Consider the following 11,961-nt stretch of genomic DNA (forward strand, 5'->3'; position numbering starts at 1 on the left):
TTTGAGGCATGTTAAAAAAAAAGAATGCACTTTGTGACTTCAATAATAAATATGGCAGTGCCATGTTGGCATTTTTTTTTCCATAACTTGAGTTGATTTATTTTGGAAAACCTTGTTACATTGTTTAATGCATCCAGCGGGGCATCACAACAAAATGAGGCATAATAATGTGTTAATTCCACGACTGTATATATCGGAATCGGTAATTAAGAGTTGGACAATATCGGATATTGGCAAAAAAGCCTTTTATCGGACATCTCTAATCGAAAGGTTCAGAGAATCTGGAGGAATCACTACACCTAAGCGGTGATATTACGATCCTTCGATACCTCAGGCGGTACTGCATCAAAAAGCGACATCAGTGTGTAAAGGATATCACCACATGGGCTCAGGAACACTTAAGAAAACCACTGTCAGTAACTACAGTCGGTCGCTACATCTGTAAGTGCAAGTTAAAACTGCAAAGCCAAAGCCATTTATCAACAACACCCAGAAAGGTTCTCAGTTCGAACATTCTATATCTTGTCTTTGCAGTCTATTCAATTGAATATAAGTTGAAAAGGAATTAGCAAATCATTGTATTATGTTTTTATTTACCATTTACACAACGTGCCAACTTCACTGGTTTTGGGTTTTGTAGTATACAAGTCATATGAGTAGAGTATGGGTGTTGCCATCCATCACTGTCCACTGGACTGCTTTGCACGTCCATGTTAGCACGAGAGAGCATCAATTCTTTCCAAATGTCAACAAAGATGATGTTCAGAAGGCTTTTTCTTGACCTTTCCTTGCGCTTGTTAAACACGAGTTAGACAACAATACCTCCACCAAGGCTTCTTAGCAGCGCCAACGTAGAATTATATGAAAGCTTCATCAAATCATGGACTTGTATTTGAAAGTCAAAACAAACAATCATGGAAAGTTGCAATTTAAATACAAATAAAGTCTCAGGGATTAAAAAATCAAAGTATTTTCCTGGTAAAATAAACAAATTCCTAACAATAGCAGTTTTTGTTCCCTCGGTGCAGGCAATAGCCACGGACGCCTTTCCTGTCAAGATGCTGTACGACAAGTCACATGACCAGGTGTGGCTGCTGGCTTGGGGGGACATGGAGAGGACACACCCCACCCTGCAGGTATGTTTACTTTCTCTCCTGGCAGATCATTTCTAGTGTAGTTCATCCATTTGTCCACCAGGTGCATCGTCTGTGCTCATTTGTTTCTCCTCTTCTTTGGAAACACGTCTGGTGGAATACATTGTAGTGGTCTTCATGTTAAAAGAACCGCAAATTCTCCAATAACAGCCGATGCCTAATAACATTTCTCTAAAGGCAAAGAGGACACGTGATTGCAATACAGCGTTGTTTAGAAAAAAAGCATTATTTGGAATTTAGCGTCAACTGGAACCAAATGTTAATTGGAATTAAGAGTTAATTGGAATTAAGTGTTATTTGGAATTAAGTGTTAATTGGAATTAAGTGTTATTTGGAATTAAGTGTTAATTGGAATTAAGTGTTAATTGGAATTAAGTGTTATTTGGAATTAAGTGTTAATTGGAATTAAGTGTTATTTGGAATTAAGTGTTAATTGGAATTAAGTGTTATTTGGAATTAAGTGTTATTTGGAATTAAGTATTAATTGGAATTAAGTGTTAATTGGAATTAACTGTTAATTGGAATTAAGTGTTATTTGGAATTAAGTGTTAATTGGAATTAAGTGTTAATTGGAATCAAGTGTTATTTGGAATCCAGCGTTCATTGGAATTATGTGTTAATTGGAATCAAGCGTTAATTGGAATCAAGCGTTATTTGGAATTAAGTGTTATTTGGAATCCAGCGTTCTTTGGAATTATGTGTTAATTGGAATTAAGCGTTAATTGAAATCAAGTGTTAATTGGAATTAAATATTAATTGGAATTAAGCGTTATTTGGAATTAAGTGTTATTTGGAATTAAGTGTTAATTGGAATTAAGTGTTATTTGGAATTAAGTGTTATTTGGAATTAAGTGTTAATTGGAATTAAGTGTTATTTGGAATTAAGTGTTAATTGGAATTAAGTGTTATTTGGAATTAAGTGTTAATTGGAATTAAGTGTTATTTGGAATTAAGTGTTAATTGGAATTAAGTGTTATTTGGAATTAAGTGTTATTTGGAATTAAGTATTAATTGGAATTAAGTGTTAATTGGAATTAACTGTTAATTGGAATTAAGTGTTATTTGGAATTAAGTGTTAATTGGAATTAAGTGTTAATTGGAATCAAGTGTTATTTGGAATCCAGCGTTCATTGGAATTATGTGTTAATTGGAATCAAGCGTTAATTGGAATCAAGCGTTATTTGGAATTAAGTGTTATTTGGAATCCAGCGTTCTTTGGAATTATGTGTTAATTGGAATTAAGCGTTAATTGAAATCAAGTGTTAATTGGAATTAAATATTAATTGGAATTAAGCGTTATTTGGAATTAAGTGTTATTTGGAATTAAGTGTTAATTGGAATTAAGTGTTATTTGGAATTAAGTGTTATTTGGAATTAAGTGTTAATTGGAATTAAGTGTTAATTGGAATTAAGTGTTATTTGGAATTAAGTGTTAATTGGAATTAAGTGTTATTTGGAATTATGTGTTAATTGGAATCAAGCGTTAATTGAAATCAAGTGTTAATTGGAATTAAATATTAATTGGAATTAAGCGTTATTTGGAATCAAGCGTTAATTGGAATCAAGTGTTAATTGGAATAAAGCGTTAATTGGATTCAAGCATTAATTGGAATCCAGCGTTAATTGGAATCCAGCATTCATTGGAATTAAGAGTTAACTGGAAGTAAGAGTTAACTGGAATTAAGTGTTAATTGGAATTAAGTGTTAATTGAAATCAAGTGTTGATTGGAATTAAGTATTAATTGGAATTAAGCGTTATTTGCAATCAAGTGTTAATTGGAATCAAACGTTAATTGGAATTAAGCATTAATTGGAATCAAGTATTAATTGGAATCCAATGTTAATTGGAATCAATCGTTAATTAAAACAATTGTTAATTTGAATTAAGCATTAACTGAAACTAAGTGTGAATTGGAATTAAGCGTTATTTGGAATCAAATGTTATTTGGAATCAAGCGTTAACTGGAATCAGGCGTTAATTTGAATCTGGCGTTAATTGGAATCAAATGTTGGATTAAATCAAGCGTTATTTTGAATTAATTGTTAAACATTACTTGGAATCAAGTGTGAATTGGAATCCATCATTAATTAAAATCAATTGTTAATTTGAATTAAGCGTTAACTGAAACAAAGTGTGAATTGGAATCAAGTGTTATTTGTAGGGGTGTAACGGTACACAAAAATGTCGGTTGGGTACGTACTTTGGTTTAGAGGTCACGGTTGGGTTCATTTTCAGTACAGTAAGAAAACAACAAAATATACCTTTCTTCTTCTTCTTCTTCTTCTTCCTCCCCATGAGGCCAAACAAAAGCCACATGCAGTAAAAAAAAAAAGGAACAATTCCACAACTTAGTTTGCTTGTTGGGCAGCGAGAGACAGAATTCGACTGCATTTTGTATTTATTTTTTTGTTCTGAAACAAAAAAGAAGAAAAGAACAAACAAACTTTAAGTCGGAAAAAGTGGAAATGTGGAATAAAGTCATTTCACTTTGCTGATTATGGTGATGATAATGATGGATTATTAGAGGGCAGTCACACTTTTCTAGCCAGACAAAGCCCTAGACACACCTTGTACTCTCTGCAGTTGAGTAGGAGGTCCCCCCGGCCACTACTTAAGGAACTGGTGTCAAGGTGGAGCAGCTTGTCTTTGGAATAAAAAGGCGCCGACTCGGCATGAGGAGACGGGCAGACATCAGCGAATAAGACGTCTTATCGGGGGAAGCGAGGCCAGGCGGGGGTCACCATTTCAGCCGCTGGCGTCTTGCACCTTTACCGATGTTTATCACACGGATGATGTACGAGGACGCCGACTTATCCTCCTGGCCACATGCTGAAAGGTTGCGTGTTCACGCGGACGCCATGCAGCGCCCCCTGTGGCCAAAGGAGTGCATTTATTTGTGAAAGAATACTTTATCCAGTGTTTCCCATAAACTGCCAACATACCTGTGGCGGAGGGGGCGTGGTCACATGACATCATCGAGTAATTTGCATAATTTACTACAATGATATGATTTTCTCTAAAAAGGCTCAAAAAATGTATACTTACTAATTAATAATAACAGTTTTGTTTTAAACGTCCATCCATTTTACAATATAATTACAACACTTTATGTACATATTTATATACAGATTTGAACAATAAGTTATTCACTGAAATATATTTATTAATCGTGTTTCTTACAAAAAATATATCTTGTAAAATATAAAAGCTAAAATGTCTTTTAAAGCTCTGCCCCTTTAATTAGTGCATACTAAATAATTTAACTTTAGCCTACTACTACAACCATATTATTTACCAGCAACATAAAGTGAAACAGAGGCAGAGGTGTCCTGCCACAGTCAGTAACAAATAAACAGAAAACAGTAGTGGTCAAATACAAATAAGGCAACAAGAGAAGTATCCCACACTTCTCTTTTGTAAAGTAAATCTGAACAGCCTATATGGGCATCTACATCAACTATATGATTTGCCTGAGAAGCTGGACAGGACAACAACAACAAAAAAAGTAATTTTTTTTATTATTTTTTTATTTTTATTTGTGGCGGACGTAATTCTTTCGTGGCGGGCCGCCACAAATAAATGAATGTGTGGGAAACACTGTTTATCTCATAAGGTTACTGTGGAAGTCGCTTCCTAGCAGTTCCACCGAAGACACGGCACAAGAGCCACGCGTGCAGTTTTTAATACTCAAATTGTCTCAACAAAGTTCCCCTCCCCCAGACACGTGACTTTTCAGTCACGTCCGTATCCTCTCGCCCTCTCTGCTCCCGGTCGCTCACTGTTAAAGACAATAATAATAATAGATTTTATTTGTAAAAAGCACTTTATATTGAGTAAACAATCTCAAAGTGCTACAGTGTATTAAAAAAAAAAAAATTTTAAAAAGATAATAAAGAAATAAAATAAAAATAAAACTACAACAGCCAAATAGCTATAGCTAGCATGCACACATATATAAAAAGAAGGGCTTTTAAGCCTTTTTTAAAGGCATCCACAGTCTGTGGTGCCCTCAGGTGGTCAGGGAGAGCCTTCCACAGACTGGGAGCGGCGGAGCAGAAAGACAACAGATGATTAGACAACTCGTACCACCTGGGAAATCTAATCACCTGCCTAGCTGTGTCTCGCCGTCAGCACTGCCACGCCCCCGTCTGATGGTGCTCTGTCGTCAGCACCGTGGACAGAGGCGGTGACCTTTGCTCCTGCACTCTCCCTCCACAGTTACGTTTAAAAACAAACATTTATTCAGCAATGACGTCATCGCGTGTACTTAATCGGCCAATCAGATTGCTCTGAAGTAACTTGGGGACTTATTTACACTTTTTTTAACGACTTATTCATGCATGTAACAATCACTCGTCGTGTTGCGTAATTCGGGGGTGTCCAAAGTGCGGCTCATGATTTTACGGCCCCTGGCGAATCAAATAAATGAATAATTTGATATCATATTCATTTGCTTTGTCAGGTATCACATGTAGTTAGTGCAGAATAACAAAAAAAGCGGACTAAACATATCAGGAACAATGTAAAGTTTTCCAATTAGATCAAAACTTGGACTCAAAGATGTGTAGCGTTCACATTTTAACTGATACGGCACCGATTTTCCATATTTTTGTGTGCTTATGTGACGATAAATATTAATTTGTTTAATAATCAAATGTTTTTTATTTGAGCTGATAATAACTGTGCTGTATATTTTGTTTTCTTACACTTCTGAGTGTTATTTGCATGTATGCATTCATTCAGTTGGTCCTAGGTGTGTTGCCGTAGTCAGGAAGTAGTCTTTGCCATTAAGTTGTCTTTAGTTGAGTCCTACGAAGTGTTTCTACTGTAAGTATTGTACTTATTACGCACCAGCTGTTTGATGTAGTCTTCATTAACGCATCCACAGGTGTAGAAATCGCCATGTAAAATCGCTAATGCTAATCGGTAGCATGTCAATAATATATCCAATGTAAGTTAGGGCATTTTAAAACTTACTTTTGAGTGCTTTCTATCAGGCATACTTTCTTTGTTGGCGTGGAAAAGTACGACATAACAGAGGCAGTCAGGAAGTAGTCTTTGCCATTAAGTTGTCTTAAGTTGAGTCCTACAAAGTGTTTCTACTGTAAGTATTGTACTTATTACGCACCAGCTGTTTGATGTAGTCTCATTAACACATCTGCAGGTGTGGAAATCGCCATGTAAAATCGCTAATGCTAATCAGTAGCATGTCAATAATATATCCAGTGTATTTTAAAAAGTGGAGTCTTACTTTTGAGGGCATTCTACCAGGCATACTTGCTTTGTTGGCATGGAAAATTACGACATGACTTTAAAGCAGTCAGGTATAAAAGTACGACTGTTTGCCCGCCAAGTGCTTGGTCCGGTGCGGAGTTTGCAACCGGAGGTGACGTCATTTGATTTGACGTGTATTGGTACTTTGTAGTATCAACGGAATTTGCCCAGTACTTATAAAAGTACGGAATTTTGTAACCTTTTGGAGTTGGAACTACATTAGATTTGAGCATCTTCAGGAAAATCGAGTCCAGATGCTTTTAATTGACCTGTCATGTAAAGAAAAAGTGCAATTTAAAAAGGATAAAATACATGAAATTATTGTAACTTCTGGTTAAATTTAATTTCAATCGTTGGAACTGAGCATGACACGCCTTTGAGTCACTTGTCATCCCTGATAGTCGTCACTGAGGGCAAAATTCGCCCATTGAACACAACGTGAGCTGCAGACGTGAGCGACGCACGACGCGTTAAGCCGCCACTCGATGTCCTTCTCCTCCCGCTCAAGCTGAGCAAGCAAAAAGCACAGACAAGGACGTGTGGTGCATTCATGGACATCGGGTCATTACAGTTTTTTCATCTGATTTTTTTTTTTTTTTTTTTTGCACAAAGATCTTATCCCGCTGAAAATGTGGAGAATCACCTTATTCAGGGATTCCTAAACTTTTTGATCTCAGAACCCAACTTTCCCACTACAGAGGGGCCCGGGGCCCCACTCAAATATTAACACTGAATTAGTATTCTTACGCTTGGTTTTAATCATATTCAATAATTATTCAAATTTACAGTTTACAACCTTGTCCAATGATATGAAAGCATGTTTAATCACAAAGATTATTATTTATTTGACACACAAACCTTAGGCTTAGGTCAGGCTGATTGCAAAAATAAATACTACACAAATGTACTGCACAAGAAGGGACTCAAATAAATAAAAATTAAAAAAAAGTGAATAAAAGACACTGGTCGCTCCCAAGTTCTTTTGGATGACACGTATGTTGAGTAAAAAGGACCACCGAGACAGAATAGTACTTGGCCAAGTTTTACTAAAGCTTTAGGAGACCAGCCCTTTACGACGCCACAATAGCATCGGCAAGCGAGGTCTAAATTCAAACAAAACGAGCCCCTCTCGCCCAGAAAGGAGCGCAGCTGCTTCTTCAAAACAGACAAGGAACTGGCCAAAACAGCTCTGTGAGCCGACAAACAGGAGCCCTTAAGGCAAAACAAAGAATTTACTAGCGGACATAAGATAAAAGCGAGGAGGTCACGAGAAGACCCACTACATGGGAAAATACCAGCTGTTTTAATCATTTAAAAAAACACTTAAAAATATCTCATTCTCACAGCTTACAATTATGTTGTGCACAAATTAAATCAAGCAATTTAATCATGAATATGTATCAATAATATTTAAGTGCCAATAAAAATACAGCTTCACCACTTTAGTCATAGTTTTTGTGCTTAAGAAACTCTCTTTATGACTTTATCTCCAGACTTCTTCTGTTTGGTTTGATATTGTCGTTACTGCCACAAGTGGTGGAAAAGTGTATTACAACTGAGTACCCTTCACAGCTGAGAAACAAGATATTTTTTGGGCGGTCCTCAGTGGTCCCCAACCTTTTTGTAGCTGCGGACCGGTCAACGCTTGAAAATGACCGGGGGGGGGGGGGGGGGGGGGGGGGTTGAAATGTATTTATTTATTTATTTTTATTTTTTATTTTTTTATTTTTTTCCATAAAGAAATACAATCATGTGTGCTTACGGACTGTATCCCTGCAGACTGTATTGATCTATATTGATATATAATGTATATATTGTGTTTTTTATGTTGATTTAACAACAAAAAAAAAGTTTTTTTTTTTTTTTTAATTTCTTGTGCGGACCGGTACTGGGCCGCGGCCCGGTGGTTGGGGACCACTGGGCAGTGTTTTTCAACACACTGGTGTGCCGTGAGATACAGTCTGGTGTGCCGTGGGGGATGATCTAATTTCACCTGTTTGGGTTATAAATATGTTTTGCAAATCAGTAATTATAGTCTGCAAATGATGTGTTGTTGTTGAGTGTCGGTGCTGTCTAGAGCTCGGCAGAGTAACCGTGTAATACTCTTCCATATCAGTAGGTGGCAGCCGGTAGCTAATTGCTTTGTAGATGTCGGAAACAGTGGGAGGCAGGGTGCAGGTAAAAAGGTGTCTAATGCTTAATCCAAAAATAAACAAAAGGTGAGTGCCCCTAAGAAAAGGCATTGAAGCTTAGGGAAGGCTATGCAGAACAAAACTAAAACTGAACTGGCTACAAAGTAAACAAAAACAGAATGCTGGACGACAGCAAAGACTTACGGTGGAGCAAAGACGGCGTCCACAAAGTACATCCGAACATGACATGACAATCGACAATGTCCCCACAAAGAAGGATAAAAACAACTGAAATATTCTTGATTGCTAAAACAAAGTAGATGCGGGAAATATCGCTCAAATGAAACTGCTACAGGAAAATACCAAAAAAAGAGAAAATGCCACCAAAAAACTAAAACACTACACACAGGAAAACAGCAAAAAAAACTCCAAATAAGTCAGGGTGTGATGTGACAGGTGGTGATAGTACACCTACTTTGAGACAAGAGCTATAGTGAGGCATGCTTGGTTACGGTTTAAAGTCATATCCAACAATTGCGACAACGACTTTACTGTCAACTGAGTTTACCTTTTTAATGATTTCTGCTGGTGGTGTGCCTCCGCATTTTTTCACCGCAAAAAATGTGCCTTGGCTCAAAAAAGGTTGAAAAACACTGCTCTAGGGGGCACTCTTGGTTAAGAAACCCATCCATCCAGCCATTTTCAACCGCTTGTCACTTTTGGGGTGGCGGGGGAGTGCTGGAGCCTATCTCAGCTGCATTTAGGCATGTAGGCGGGGTACACCCTGGACAAGTGGTCACCTCATCGCAGATGGGGGGGACGGTGTGGCGCGGTTGGGAGAGTGGCCGTGCCAGCAACCTGAGGGTTCCTGGTTCAATCCCCACCTTCTACCAACCGCGTCACGTCCGTTGTGTCCTTGAGCAAAGACACTTCACCCTTGCTCCTGATTGTGGTTAGGGCCTTGCATGGCAGCTCCCGCCATCAGTGTGTGAATGGGTGAATGTGGAAATATGGTTAAGAAACACCGACCTAAATTATTCTAATCAAGCATTTAATTTGATGTTCGACCTGCAGGTGATTCCTCAAGCCAGCGTTGGAGAAGTCCATCACGCCATGCGCACCACCTTCCAGCGGGTCGACGACTTCTTCATCCCGCCGACCAACCTCATCATCACTCACGTGAGGTAAAGACCCGCCGCCTCTGACCCCGTCTGAGCTGGCTAATGAGAATGCTAATGAGACGGTCGATACGTATTAGCCAGACGGCGAAGGCTATTAACCTTCCCTTTTTGAACTCTGCCCCCCCCCCGCAGGTTCGCCTTCATCTTCCTCAAAGACGAGCCCGCCGTCCACAAGGTGGACCTGGAGACCTTCCGCCGGGTGAAGACGATAAGCTTGAAGAACCACAGCTGCGTCCCGGCCGGCATGGCGTACACGCACCTGAGCGGCGTCTACTTCGTCCAGTGCCAGACCAGAGGACGCCCGCGGGCTCCGCCCCTGCTCCTCATCGACAGCGTGACGGACGCGGTCATCGGGCCCAACGTCGGCGGCGGCCGCCGCGCCTTCGTGTCGCCGGACGGCCGCTACATCGTGACGTCCGACCCCGGCGGCGCCAAGCTGAGAGTACAGACGGTGTCTTTCCAGGGAGAGATGAGTCTGAAACTGGAAGTGGACGACCCCGTTGCCGTGTCGGACCTCATTTTCCAGCCGTCCTTCGCCGAGTCCAACAGATACGTGGCGGTGGCGTCCTCGGACTCCACCACAGACCTCCTGTTCGCCGATCTATCCTCGGGTCACGCCGAGGTCCTCCGGGGCCTCAAGGAGCCCCTAGACCCTCAGACCTGGCCCTGGGGGGGTCCTCACAGGGTGGTGGTCTCCAGCGGCTTGTTCGGACAGTACCTCCTCACGCCGTCGGCCCAGTCCCTCTTCATCCTGAACGGCAAGCAAAGAACGCCGCACTGCGAGGTGTCGGACATCAAGAGAGGGAACACGGTGGTATGGGTGGGCGAGGTATGAGTCCACCGGCTAAAAAGAAAAGGAAAAAACATCCCCAGGTTTAGGGATGATGTTCGAAACCGGTTCTCTCCCGGTTGTTCGATAAGAAAAGAACCGATTCCATGGACTCGAATCCCTTTTTGAGAACCGGTTCCCGTTATCGAGGCCACTATAGTAAAGAAAAAGAGTTGGTTCTTTATTCGAATCCCTGGGAACGAATCCCGTCCCACAGGAAACGCCCTGTGGGACATCACAGGAAATGACGTAATTTCCTGTGATGTCACACAAGCAGCAAAAATAATGGACAGTTTTTCTGTAAAATCCCACTTAATATACTTTGGGTTACAACAGTCAATATTTATTTATTTTATTTTTTTAGGGGGGGTAACAGTCAATATTTATTTATTCATTTTATTTTTTTTCTTATAAAATAAAAGTGAGCTTTTGTTAAACCAAATATTGTGTTTTTTTTCCATATACAACAACTTATCTGGACTCGACAAGAGAATCGATAAGGAATCGGTTCAATAAGAGGATTCGATAATGGGCTCGAACTCGATAATTTCTTATCAAACATCATCCCTACCTAGGTTTGAGTATTTCCGGATTCCCGTGGTCGTGGACTCAAGCTGGGGGGGACTGAGCAAGGAGGGTAACTCATAAATTGGAGATTATGTTAAAAAAAAAAAAAAAACCCCGAATAGAGTAAATTGTTGTGATATTCCTGCTGGAAGAAAGTGTCAATGGCGTCCAGTCCAGTAACTCCAGAATTGTACATTATTGCACTTCTTCCATCACAGCAAGTAGGTACCTGGTTACCAAACAGCAAACTATGCACAACGCTCACTTTTTTAGACGGAAGAAAGCTTTCCGATCCTTTTTTGTTTGGTCGTCTTCACCAGTGCTGCGTGTGATAGCCACCGACTGTCCGCCTCGTCCGTGCGTCCTCCCCCCTCCGGTAGCCTCCATGTCGCGTAGCACCTCGTCTTTTCCAAAGACCCCCCCACCCCCTTTGTTCGGTCACGGGAGTAAAACCAACCAGCAGCCGACGACAACATCTTGTCTTTTAGCCATGTGTCCATCTTCACGTCATGACCAAAATGCTTTGGAAGCGGGGTCTCTTCGATTAAGGCTGTGAGCATTTGAACGAGTAACCACAGGGCTGGAAAGTGTCGCGTGGAAACGCGATGCATCATGGGTAGGATGTCCGATAAATGCTTTAAAATGTAATATCGTAAATTATCGGTATCGTGTTTTTTTATTATCGGTATCGGTTTTTTTTTTAGTTTTTTTTTTTGTTTGTTTTTTAATTAAATCAACATAAAAAACACAAGATACACTTACAATTAGTGCACCAACCCCAAAAAAACTCCCTCCCCATTCACACTCATTCACACAAAAGGGT

General features: G+C 39.9%; 1 protein-coding gene across 1 annotated transcript; it reads left to right on the forward strand.

The window, feature by feature from the left end:
* The first annotated feature begins 1,030 nt into the window (after nt 1-1,030).
* On the forward strand, nt 1,031-11,187 carry LOC133665430 (follistatin-related protein 4-like). The gene is made up of 3 exons (XM_062070721.1): nt 1,031-1,130; nt 9,630-9,745; nt 9,875-11,187. Exons 1-3 carry the CDS (start codon nt 1,059-1,061, stop codon nt 10,575-10,577), a joined length of 891 nt encoding a protein of 296 aa, XP_061926705.1. The 5' UTR covers nt 1,031-1,058; the 3' UTR covers nt 10,578-11,187.
* The last annotated feature ends 774 nt before the right edge of the window (nt 11,188-11,961 follow it).

The sequence above is a fragment of the Entelurus aequoreus genome, linkage group LG14 (assembly GCF_033978785.1).
Source record: "Entelurus aequoreus isolate RoL-2023_Sb linkage group LG14, RoL_Eaeq_v1.1, whole genome shotgun sequence".
Classification (NCBI taxonomy): Eukaryota; Metazoa; Chordata; class Actinopteri; order Syngnathiformes; family Syngnathidae; genus Entelurus; species Entelurus aequoreus.